Consider the following 13,506-nt stretch of genomic DNA (forward strand, 5'->3'; position numbering starts at 1 on the left):
ATCAAGAGCTGGACGCTTAACCGACTGAGCCACGTGGGCGCCCCCCCCCCCCCAGAACTATTACCACAGATACACATATAGCTGTTCTTTTACTTCACTTATATCTCTGCTTCATCACTGTGTAGGTCAGAGGCATGCCCTACCTTTCTCCAGAAAACTACATTTCCCAGGTTCCCTTACACACTGGCATCCTGTTAGGCTTATCCAATGGGAGGCACTGGAAGGAGACTGGAGGGTGGGAAGGAAGGGAGAAGCCAGGGTATTTCTCCCCGCTCTTTCTGCTTGGGGTTGTGATGCATTCAGATGGTAGCTACATCCCCTCCATGGTCCCAGCTCCCACACAAGAGCCCCCTCTTTGTCACAACACGCATTTGTCAGGTCCCTCAAGCAGCTTTATACTGTGGTTTATTGCTGGATTCCCTGATCATCCCATCAGTTTGGCTTCTCAAGTCTTGCATCTTATGCTTAACCAATTCCCTGTATGAAACTCCCTCTCTGAAACACCTAGAGTGGTTTGTTTCCCTAACTGAACTCTGAGTGATATGGCCATCATGTCTGAAGGACCTTCCCTGGCCACTTCCTTGATGATACCAGCCCCCACCACTCTCTGTCCCTCACTCTGCTCTATTTTCTCGAACAGCATTTATCCCTATGTGACTGACATTACTTTTATTTGTTTATGGTCTGTCTCCTCCACTAGACTTTCAATTTCACAAGGGTACCTACCTGGCTATATTTTTCACAGCTGAAACCCCAGGGCTTAGAACTTAGTGCTTGGCACATAGTAGGTATTCAAAAAATGTTGTCGATTAAGTGACTAAATGAATCTACAGCTGAGGTTCCCAAAGGTATATCTACAGCTCAGATCTCCAGCTGGAGTTCAGACCCCTATGCCTATCTGCTTCTTGGACATTCCCACTTGTGTTTCCCAGGACTCACAGCACATGACGCCCACCAGAACAACCTCAATCAGAAAGACAGGCAGTGCTGGTGATGATGTAGAGAAATGGGAACCTATTGCTAGTAGGAATAAAAAATGTTGCAACCACTTTGAGAAACAACTTAGCCCTTTCTTAAAAAGTTAAACAGGGGCACCTGGGTGGCTCAGTTGGTTGAGCATTTGACTCTTGGTTTTGGCTCAAGTCATGATCTCAGGGTCATGAGATACAGCCCTGTGTTGGGCTTCATACTCAGCATGGAGTCTGCCTGAGATTCTTTCCCTCTTTCCCTCTTCCTCCTCCCTCACTGTCCCCCTACTCTCACTCTCTCTCTAAAATAAATACATAAATAAATAAATAAATAAAATCTTTTAAAAAAAAGTTAAACAGAAACTTACCATAAGACCCAACAGTTCCATCTACCCGAGATAAATATGTCCACTGCAAGACTTGTATGTGAATATTCAAGTCAAAATTTTTCATCATGAATGAAACCATCCAAATGCCCATCAACTAGCAAATGGTTAAACAAATTGTGGTACATCCATACAAGAGAATGTTATTCAACAATAAAAAGGAATAAACTGTAGATATATGCTACAACATGAATGAACCTTGAGAATATTTTGCTAAGTGAAAGAAACCAGATACAAAAGGCCACATTTTGGGGCACCTGGGTGCTCAGTCACTTAAACATCTGCCTTCAGCTCAGGTTGTGATCCCAGGGTCCTGGCTTTGAGCCCCATGTTGGGCTCCCTGCTCAGGGGGGAGTCTGCTTCTCCCTCTCCCTCGCCCTCTGCCCCTCCCCCAGCTCCTGCCCTCTCTCTCTCTCAAATAAACTTTTTAAAAAGGCCACATTTTGTATGATTCCATCTACACAAAATGTCCAGAAAAGGCAAACCAATAGAGACAGAAATTAGATTAGTGATTGCCTGGAACTGAGGGTGCGTGTGGAGATAGACTGCAAACAGGCACGAGGGATCTTCTGGGGGTGATGGAAATGTGCTAAAACTGGATTGGGGTGATGTTTGCACAACTCTGTAAATTTACTAAAAAGTCACTGAATTGCACACTTAAACAGGTAGATTTTATGGCATGTAAATTTTTTTAAGATTTTATTTATTTATTTGAGAGAGAGAGAGAGAGCACAAGAGAGGGCAGCGGGAGAGGGAGAAGCAGACTCCCCGCCAAGCAGGGAGCCCGAAGCGGGACTCGATCCCGGGACTCCAGGATCATGACCTGAGCCGAAGGCAGTTGCCCAACCAACTGAGCCACCCAGGCACTCTTATGGCATGTAAATTATACCTCAACAAAACTGTTAAGGGGGGGCATTCTTAAATTTTCCCTTCAAGCCCCCTCCCCTGAGGTGCCCTGCAATGAACTGATTGATGTGAGAATGATTTTGTGTTCCCCCAGTTTCCTTGCTTGCCTCCCCCTGGTCCTGGCCCAGATGTACCCTCAGTTAGGAACTACAGATTGTGCTCCCCTTACCCTTCCTTCTCCTTCCCTACTCCATCCAAACCAGCACCAATGCCCACTGATCTTGATGCAGAAATGTCTACAGAAAGTATCCCTTCTTTCATATATACGTATATATTTTTAAGATTTATTTATTTATTTTAGAGAGGAGGTAGGGGAGGAGGGACAGTCTTAAGTAGACTCACAACCCTGAGATCACGACCTGAGCCAAAACCAAGAGTCAGACTCAACCAACTGCACCACCCAGGTGCCCCTAATATTTATTTATTTAAGTCATCCCTACACCCAATGTGGGGCTCAAACTCACAACCCTGAGATCAAGAGTCTCACGCTCCTCCAACTGAGCCAGCCAGGTGCCCCAAACAAGTTTCCCTTCTTTCCCATCACCATCATCACTCTAACCATTGTGTTGGGAAGTGCCTTAGGTTGAATGTTTGTGTACCGCACCCCCCCAATTCCTATGTTGAAACCTAATCCCCAGTGTGATGGTATTTGGAGATGAGGCCTTTGGGAGATGATTGAGTCATGAGGGTGGCTCCACCCTCATGAATGGGTTAGTGTCCTTATAAAAGAGAGCTCGAAGAGCTCTGTCTCCCTTCCACCATATAAGAAAACAGTGAGAAAACACCCAATTTGCCAGCACTCTGATCTTGGACTTCCCAGCCTCCAGAACTGTGAGATATACATGTCTGTTGTTTATGAGCCACTCAGTCCATGGTATTCTGTTAGAGCAACCTGAATGCGCCAGGACCAGGAGCCATGGAAAGAAACGGTTTTTCCCTGACCTGAAAATTCTCCGGAGGGAAAAAGTTGACAACTGTCAGAAATAATAACCATGGTTGCTAAGGTTTACTGAGTATCTATCCCATGGTAGGTATCATTAGCAGCAATGTACTTATAATAACTCACTTAACCCTCAGACTATCACTGAGTAGAAGTAGATAGGATTACAATTCCCATTTTTAAAAATGAGGAAACAGAGGCACAGAGATGCTAAGAAATTTCCCGAAGGCCCCCAGGATATGATCCCAGACGGTCAGGCTCCAGAGTCTACATGGTGCTTGGTCAACTGGGTCTATTCACAGGGGAAAGAATAAATGTTGATCCCTACCTCATATCCTATGCAAAAATCAATTCCAGATGGATTGTACATCTAAATATGAAAGGTAAACAATAAATGTTGTACATCTAAATATGAAAGGTAAACAATAAATGTTGTACATCTAAATATGAAAGGTAAACAATAAATCTTTTAGAAGAAAATATAGAAGAACATCTTCATTACTCTGAGGGTAGGCAAAGATTTCTAGAACTGGACCCTAACAAGCACTAACCTTAAAAGGGGAAAAATATTATTTGAACTACATTAAAATTAAGAAGGTCTATTGATCAAAGACTCCATTAAGAGAATGAAAAGACAAGCCACAGAGTGGGAGAAGATACTTGCAATCTTTATGTCCAACAGAGAACTCATACCTTATTTAATCTATATGAAATCTGTATAGATAGATACAGATGTAAAATCTGGATACACAGGCACACATACATCCCTATAAATCAGTAAGAAAAAGGCAGGTAGCGGAATAGAGCATTTCACAAAATGGAACACTAAGTGTCAATAAACATGTGAAAAGGTATGTAATATTAATCATCAGGAAATGTAAATTAAATCCAAAACACGCTACCACTGCACACCCACTGGACTATCTAAAGGAAAAAGGAAAGACACCAACAGGCTGGTCACGATGCGGAGCAGCTGGAATGCTCAAATACTACCGGTGGAGGAGTAAATGGAAAAACGGAATAGTCTTTGAGACTTTGGAAGACTGGCAGCATCTCCTAAAGCTCAATATATTCCTCCCCTACAACTCAGCAATTCTGCTCCTTGGTACATACAGTGGAGTCTCATTATTTGCAGATTCCATATTGGCAAACTCACCAACTCACTATGATTTATTTGTAACCCCAAAATCAATATTCATGGGGCTTTTGTGGTCATTCATGGACATGCATGCAGTGGCAGAAAAAAAAAAAGAATGGAGTCACCAACCCGCAGATTCCCAACTGAGGTCCAACACAACCATATTCTGCCTTCTTGTTTCAGCTCTTATAACTGTAAACAAGCATCTTTTTCATTGGTTATTTGGTGCCAAGGTTTTCACTTTTATTTGGTGTGCTTTTTATTAGTGATTTCACTATTTTAAGTGGCCCCCAAGCACGGTGCTAACTGCTGTGTAGTGTTTCGAAGTACAAGCAGGCTGTGACATGTCTTTGGAGAAAATACATCTTGTCAATAAGCTTCATTCAGGCATGAGTTATAATGTCTTTGGCCATGAGTTTGATGTTAACCAACCAACAATACATATTAAATAATGTGTTTTTTAAGCAGAAACATACATAAAACTAGGTGGCATCTTGTTTGGTCAACAAAAATGTGACCAGAGGCCTGCAGAAATCTAACCCAGCTATGATCCAATGCCATGAATCAGGATTCCGCTAATACCCAACAGAAATGTGACAAGCATCTACTGAAGACAGAGTGTCAGAATATTTATATTAGCACTGTTTAGGTCAGCCGCAAACTTCACCAGCCCAAATGCCCAGAAACAACAGAACAAATATTTCATGGTATAGTCACACAATGGAATGCCATAAAGTGATGAAAACAGGCAAGGACCACACAACAGTAATATGGCGGCATCTTACAAACATAATGTTAAGTGAGACCAGCGAGGCCCCCACAACTACATACCTCATGACTTCATTAAGTTACAAAGCTGGCCAAACCCGTACATAGTGAGAGACAGACGTTAGCTTAGTGGTAACTCTTGCGGAGCAGGTGGCTCGAAGAAGCATGAGGGGGGCTTCTGGATATTTGAAAAGTTTTGTTTCTTTACCTGGTGCTGGTTACACCATGTCACTTCAAGACAATTTATTGAGCTGCACCTTTATAATCTGCGCACTTCTCGGTAGGTATGTTTTACGTCAAGAAGAAAATTTACTCAGCTATATGAATTCAGGTATAAGCTCCTTCCCTGTTTCATGTGCAGCAGGTAAAAATGATGGAACTTGCCGGTAGAAAAGCTAAGAAACACAAACCCAAAAGAAAACAAAAAACACAAACCAAGAGAAACTAAGTGTCCTTTGCAAGAAGATCTGTGACCTCTTTCATTCACACATAAGGCATGAATTCATGTCCATACACACAGAGCTTTGCACGCCTCAGAACACAAATGGCATTAATCTTCTAGCCTGTGCTTTCAGCATTTTGCTTGGTGACAGCAAGTGTTTGGAAATGGTGTTCAAACATGTCTCGCTTTTGTCTCCCTGAAAGTCTGGGAGCCCCACGCTCCTCCTGTCATCTCTGCTTTCCTGCCTGGTTCAGAATTCCAGGAGAAGGTTGGGAAGGAGACAGTTGTCCTTGTTAAGGATCCCAGACAACGAGAGATTCACTCCCTCCATTCCCCAAATGTTAGTCCTGCTAGGCCTCTGGCTGCCACCAATTTGCCTCAGGCCTTGCCAACTCCCGAGGTAATCCTGTCTTTATGCCTTCACTCGCCCAACTCCAGTGTTTTCCAGGTTATAGCCAGAGGCTCTGGCCCTCACTCAAATCCAACCAGGTCTCATTCCTGGCTTTAAAATCTTTTACTTAGGGGCGCTTGGGTGGCTCAGTAGGTTAAGTGTCCAATTCTTGATTTCGGCTCAGGTCATGATCTCAGGCTGATGAGATCAAGCCCCACGTCCATGCTCAGCGCGGAGCCTGCTTAAGACTCTCCCTCTCCCTCTCCCTCTCCCCCTCCTCCCCCTCACTCTCTCACCTTTTACTTAAACAACAGAAAACCAACCTGATTTTAAAGTGGACAAAAGACTTGACATTTCTCTAAAGAAGATATACAAACAACAATAAACACATAAAAAGCCCAACATCACAAACTCTTCATGAAGTGCAAATCAAAACCACAATGAGATCACATCACACCCATGGGCTAAAGTCAAAAAGTCAAGTAGTAACAACAATGCCGCCGAGGATTAGAGAACGTGGAGCCCATGGGCACTGTTGGTGGAATGTAACATGGTGCGGCCACTGTGGAAAACAATATGGCGGCAATCCCTCTTCCGGGCATATGCCCAAAAGAGTTAGAAGCAAGGTCTCAAAGAGATATTCACACCTCACGTTCACAGCGGCATCATTCACAATAGCCAAAAGGTGGAAGCAACCCAAATGTCCACTGAAGGATGAATGGATAAACCAAATGTGTTGCATCCACACAATGGAATCGTGTGAAGCCTTAAAAAGGAGGGAAGTGATGGGGACGCCTGGGTGGCTCAGTCAATTAAGCGTCTGCCTTCAGCTCAGGTCATGATCCCAGGGTCCTGGGATGGAGCCCCCACATCAGGCTGCCTGCTCAGCGGGGAGCCTGCTTCTCCTTCTGCCTCTCTTCCTTGCTTGTGCTCTCTCTCTCTCTCTCTCTCAAATAAACAAATAAAAATAAAAGGAGGGAGGTGCTGACTCCTGCCATGACATGGGATGAGCATTGAGGACATGATACTGGGTGAAATAAGCCAGTCACAAAAAGACAAATACTGCATGATTCCACTTATATGAAGTACCTAGAGTAATCAAATGCATAGAGACAGAAAGTAGAAGGGGGTTCAGGGGGGCTGGGAGAGAAGGGGATGCGGAGTTGTTTAATAGGCGGAAGTTCAGTTTTGCAAGATGAACAGAGTGGTGATAGTCGCACAACTATGTGAATGTACTTAACACTAGAGAATTGTACATTTTATTTTTTTATTTTTTTTAAAGATTTAATGTATTTATTTGAAACGGGGGCAGGGGAGAGCAAGCAAAAGCAGGGGGAACGGCAGAGGGAGAAAGACACCCCACTGAGCCGGGGGCCCAATGTGGGACTCGATCCCAGGACCCTGGGATCGTGACCAGAGCTGAAGGCAGCTGTTTAACCAACTGAGCCACCCAGGCGCCCCCGAGAATTGTACATTTAAAAATAGCTAAGATGGTAGGGCGCCTGGGTGGCTCAGTTGGTTGAGCGACTGCCTTCGGCTCGGGTCATGGTCCTGGAGTCCCGGGATCGAGTCCCGCATTGGGCTCCCTGCTCAGCGGGGAGTCTGCTTCTCCCTCTGACCCTCTTCCCTCTTGTGCTCTCTATCTCTCATTCTCTCTCTCTCTCAAATAAATAAAATCTTTAAAAATAAAAAAAAATAAAAAAAATAAAAATAGCTAAGATGGTAAATTTTATGTTGTATATATTTTGCCACAATTTTGAAGTCTTCTATTTACACACACACACACACACCCTTACTTAGTCCTGAGAACTCCTCCACGGTGGGCTGTGCCACATGCTTGTATGTGCTCACTTGGTGTCTTTCACACAGAAATGACCAGAGACATTAGGAAGAGAAAGAATCTGGTTTATCATGGGTGTTCACCATGTATTTTTCTTGAGAACAACTAGGACTTTCTCAGGGTCGAAAAGGTGAGGAGTGGGGGTGCCTGGGTGGCTCAGTTGTTAAGCATCTGCCTTCGGCTCAGGTCATGATCCCAGGGTCCTGGGATCGAGCCCCGCATTGGGCTCCCTGCTCCACAGGGAGCCTGCTTCTCCCTCTCCCGCTTCCCCTGCTTGTGTTCTCTCTCTCTCGCTGTGTCTCTCTCTGTGTCAAATAAATAAAATCTTTAAAAAAAAAAAAAAAAGAAAAGGTGAGGAGCTATTTACCATTTCATCCAGTGGCTTCAACTGACTTTGCCTTTTGGTTTCTTTCTTCTCCAGCTGTGACTCCCTGTCTTCTGTCTGCTAAGCAGGGCTGAGATGCGAGCTGTCCAGGACAGCCAGAACTATGTGTAAAGTGAGAGTAAACAGGCCCCGAGAGAGCCTACTGGGGCTCCCAGAAGCAACACAAATAAGCTTCCGTACACAGACTTCATGGACTCTGTTCTGACTCCTCTCTCTTCTTCCTGGTTTCTCCTTGGTTTGTGGCTGAGCCCTGGGTGGGTGAAGCTGTGAGATGCACCAGCCTTCCACTCAGCATGAAGACATATCGGTGTTCTCAGACAAGAGTTCTCGAAAAGTGGGACAAGCTCTCCCACTCCTGTCACAAACCCTTCTTCCCAGCACAGCCAAACTCAGCTTCGGAGGAGTTAAATCTTCCATCCCACCCCTTAAGAGCTCACACTGTCACGCAGACCTTGGTGTCTGCTGGGAGGCTCAAAATGCAGAAGACTCTCAATGAGCGCTTTCTAAATGAACACATGAGTGCAAGAATAAGTGAAAACAGCAAGTTACTGCTTCCCGGGCACTGACACTGAGTTCTGGGGACAAAAGTCATTGCCCACACCAGTTGCCAGGCTCATGAGAAACCCATCCAACAGGCATGTGGCCAAGCCATATGAAAAGAGTCACTGTGGACACATACCCACAGGACGTGATTATGGCGCACACACGTCCCTGTGCCCCGCTCGGTCAATGCCAAGTACGTGGTTCTGAAACATACAGCCCCAAGGACACTACAGATGAATTCTTGTAGGGCCAGGGGTCACAAGGCAAGTGACATGAGTCATTCAAGTGCAGAATGAGTTCCGGTGTTTATTTAAAGTTTTGATATTTTGTATCACTGATTTTTTTTGCATTAATTTTGATTTTGTTAAAATATTATTTATCTTGGTCTCTGACTTTTTTGGGGGGCATCCCTTCAATTTTGTATCTGAGGCTAGTGCCTCAGTTGCCCCACCCTGGCCCAAAGCATTGACACACTTTCTGCCTGCACACCTTCAGCAGAGCCATGCGGACACACGCAATCTCTGCACAAACCTCATTTTACCACTAGGTGTCACCCCAGCTCTTTCATCTTGAGGCCGGGTTTGACCCCACCCCACCCCACCCCCACCGCTTCCCCAGGAAGAAAATGTCCCATTCACTTATCTGAGTGTCCTCAAGACTTCCTTTTACTTCCCTCCACCTGGGACATTTACATTTTCTAAAGGAGCCCAGGAGAACAGGATGTTAACCCCAAATAGTGGTGCCCTATAATGGAATTGGGGCACAGATGAGGAAGATGGGTTTTCCTGATGCCTCCAATCCAAGAGCGGAGGTTGACTTGAAATGGGTAGGGGATGGCCCAAGGGGACAGCTGTTCCTTCACTCCTCCTTTGGTACAAGAGTCCCACTGTTTGAGAAAGAAAGAGACTCTGTGGGAGGAGGAGGGAGATTCATCCATTCATTAAAGTTTTTATTTTAACAGATGCTTGTTGAGCTCCTACTGGGTGCCTGGCTCTGTTGCAGGCACTGGAGATACAACAAAGTCCACTGGACCCTGATGAGCTGCCACTCTAGGGGGAGACAGACAAATGAATAAACAAATTGTGGAGAAGGAGTGACAGGCTATGAAGAAAAATAACAGAGTAAGAGCTCAGAGAGTGGCCGTAGGGAGGTCATTTTAGATGGTTGGTCAGGGTGGGTCTCTTAGAGGAGGTGTCACTGTAGTAGAAGGAGGGAACAATGTCCCAGGCAGAGGAAATGGCAAGTGCAAAGGCCCTGGGGTATGCAGTACAAATTGAACTACTCCTCCCCTCCCATCCTGTGGGACCCCAGGGAAGAGAGGACTTCAAATCCAGAGAGTGGCCAGTCCAGATCTATAGCTAGATCTTAGGGAGGACCTCCCAGTAGTCAGGAAGTGGGCATCTTTCCCACCGGGAAAGCTATCTGGTAGTCTCCAAGGCATTCACAGGCCAGACTCAGAACATCTGATACAGACCCTGGATGGATGGGTGATGGATGACTCCTCTGACAGGCGCTACTCCCTGTTCTCAGAGTCAAATCCAAACTCCTGTCTATAGCCCACACGTTCTCACTTGGTCCGGCCCCTCCTGTCTTCCCTGGCCTCATCTCCCAGCAACCTCCCCTCCCCTCACTCCTCTCCAGACACACCAGTCTCCTTGTCGCTCCTCAAACATACCAAGATGTTCTCACCCCAGGGCCTTTGCACTTGCTATTCCCTCTGCCTTGAATGGTCTTCCCCTGGATCCTCGGAAGGCATCTTCTCTGACCTCCTTCAGGGGTGACCTCAAATACCACCTCCTTAAAGACACCATCTCTGACCACAACCATTAAAATGGCCGCCCACGCCACCACTATCCCTCTTTAATCCCGTTTTTTATTCTTCATGCCACTTGCATTGTATTATATATTCGTTTTGTTGTTGACACTGTGTTACATATTTATTCAGTTCTTGCCTGTCTCTCGCGCCAGAGGATCAGCTCCAGGAGGGCAGGGATTTGATAACTTGATTCATGGCTGTCTCCCCAGTGCTTAATCGCATCTGTTGATGGAATGGACAAATGAAGGATTTCTAGCAAGGACCCCTGGTGGAGCCCAGGACCCATCAGGGACTGAGAAGGGGGCTCTAGGGAAGAGATGGGGGGTGGACAGGGAAAAGAGCATTCACTCTTCAGAGCCTTTCCTTCTCTGAGGCGCCAGGCTGGGTGGACAGCTAGGGGCTGAGACCAGTTTATGACGCTGTAGTGCCCATGGTGGCCGCCTGGAGGCACTGCAGCTAGTTGCAGGACCCCACCAGCCCCAACAGATTACCCCAGTTTAGCCCCGCCCCATCCACCGTTTACCCCCGCCTTCCCAGCCCAGTTTAATCCCGCCCCCAAGCCGTCCAGCTTGGCCCCGCACCCAAGCAACTCCCTCTGCGTCCAGGGGTCCGTAAATTCACCCCCAAAAGCACCTTTCACTGCACTCTCCTGCACCACTAGCCAATCTTGGCAACAGGTCAAGAAATCTAGACTTTCCCAGAGGCTAGCAGGGGTGGAGGAGAATCCCGAGGTGGTGATTCCCAAGGGTCCTTCTTGGATACCAAATTCACCTTCACTCCTGGTTCATTTTTTGCCAGCGTTCTCTCAACCTTCTGCCTCTTTTGGTCTCTACTTCTCTCTGGCTGATCTCAATTGAGCATCTACTGTGAGCGGCCTGATGCCAGGCACTGATCACACTTCCCTTCCCAGCCAGGATGTGGGTCCTGAGATGGGAAACCAAGAAGTGAGGGATGGGACCCCACGACCTCTCCCTATGGCCTTGGAGATCCTATTGAAAGTCTGACCTCCAGCCCTCCCATCGCCCCCTGGGGTGGGCATAAGGGTCTGATTCCTTTCTTCTCTTACCAGGAAAGAGAAGGTGCCAGGACTGTTTTTCCTCTGAGCTTCTACCTAAAAAACTCTTTTGAGTTTCTGCACAGGCACTGTCCACACCCATGGAGTGGATGATTTAACAAGAAGGTAAATGTGTGGGCTCAGGCACTGGACTGCCTTTGTTCAATCCCCCCTTTGCCACTCCTGAGCTGTCTCAGCTTGACAAATGACTTAACTTTTCTGTGCCGCCCGTTCTTCCTCTGCAAAACGAAGGTAACAATAACGCCCACTAGTAGGTGTCAGGGGGGTTAAATGCCTTCTTTCATGCTGGGTGCTCGAAACAGTGCCCAGCACATAATAAGTACTTAATAAAAGTTAGCTGTATTATAATTATTATTTTAGATTCCGGCTTCCCTCTAAGCTCCTACAGATCTGAGAACTTGAGGGGCCTCCCGCCTCCAAGATGGAGGAGGAAAGAGGTTACCCAACAGCTGAAGAAAACTGGGACAACCCACCCCCATTTTGCAAGGTCCCCCAAGCCTGCCCAAGAGATGGGGTGCTATGAGGAGGACAACTTTTTTCTGTGAAAGCATGAACGGGACACACAAGGCACCAACACACACATACACACACACAGAGATGCACGGATGTACACGTTTGCACACACAGCTCCTGCTCTTCACCCTCCCTTTTAGGGTGATTTACTCAAAGGCACAGAATAGCACACGGTCACCCCAAATTCTCACACAGCCATACACCTGGTCACACACATCTTGTACAACACCCAGGCAGATGAACAGAATCGTGGGGATACACAGAGATCTTTATACACGGACCTTCACACACAGCTTCAGTTGCCCAAATACCGCCAGGATTAACACAATCCTCACTCGCTGTCACACCACTAGTCACACAGACACACAACTCCAGGGGGCAGTCTCACAAGCCTCACACTGTCACATCAACCCTCCAGCCACAGCCTCCCACTGTCACACACAGACTCTCTCTCCCTCATGTACAAACACCCTCTCCCATCACACCCCAACTCATGCACAGCCAGGCACACAAACTCTCAGTCACACCCAGCCGTGACACACACATGTACCTAGCACCCCTCCCCAGCACCTCACACACGTCCCCATCAGTCACTCACACGTGAGTCCCGCCCCCTTCCCCACACTGGGGGTGCAGGTGAGGAGCGGGGGGGGGGGGTGGCTGCAAAATTTGGGCATCTCCTCCCATAATGGGGGGAATGAAGGGTCAGCAACACCCCAAGGCCCCCTGAAGTTGCCCCCGCAACCCCACTCAGGTTCAGTGAGATGGCGGGTGTGGGCTCCGAGTTATCGAGAGGTTGAGAACCCCGAAGCTGGGGTCAGACTGTCCCCCAAACCATCTCATCTCGGGGCTGGATGTGAAGCCCCCTTTTCCTTTCCCCAAAGCCAGGGTGGACATCCCAGCCCCTCCCCCACTGCGACCCCCGCCCCTCAGCCCCGAGGGTCTTATGGAACCCCAAATGACGTTTCTGTCGGGACCCTCTAAGACCCTCTCCCCTCCTCGAGCCCCTTGAGCCTGCACCTGCCCGCCGGGCCCCTACCTGTCCGGCGAGGCCTGAACACAGCAGCAGCAGCGGCAGCGGCGGCGGGACCGTGAGCGGCCACATGACGCGCCCCCGGCCCGGCGTCCCGTCCCCCCGCCCGCCCTAGCGGCGCCTGGACGCGGGGACCGCCACCTTGCGCGACTCCGCCCGCCCAGCTGGGGCGACCCTCGCCGCCGCCTCCCCCGCCTCGCAGGCGGCTGGGATTCCGCCCCAGCCCCGCCCCCGTCGCGCGCTCCCAGTCTTTGTTGCGGGCTCCGCCCCCCGCCCCGCCCCCAGCTCGTCTGCGGGCCCAGAGCCGGCTTGGGTCTGGGGGCGGGGAAGGGGGAGGTGCTGGCACGGGGGAGGCGAGCTGG

The 13,506-nt window shown here is 48.0% G+C and overlaps 1 protein-coding gene across 1 annotated transcript in view; it reads right to left on the bottom strand.

The window, feature by feature from the left end:
- Positions 1-13,342, bottom strand: part of OLFM2 (olfactomedin 2) — a 59,962-nt gene extending 46,620 nt beyond the window's left edge. The window contains exon 1 of the mRNA XM_027584768.2: positions 13,151-13,342. Coding sequence (XP_027440569.1) covers positions 13,151-13,216 — 66 coding nt within the window. The 5' untranslated portion in view covers positions 13,217-13,342. The remainder of the gene's footprint in view (positions 1-13,150) is intronic.
- Positions 13,343-13,506: the final 164 nt, after the last annotated feature.

This window comes from Zalophus californianus, chromosome 1, assembly GCF_009762305.2.
Source record: "Zalophus californianus isolate mZalCal1 chromosome 1, mZalCal1.pri.v2, whole genome shotgun sequence".
Taxonomy (NCBI): domain Eukaryota; kingdom Metazoa; phylum Chordata; class Mammalia; order Carnivora; family Otariidae; genus Zalophus; species Zalophus californianus.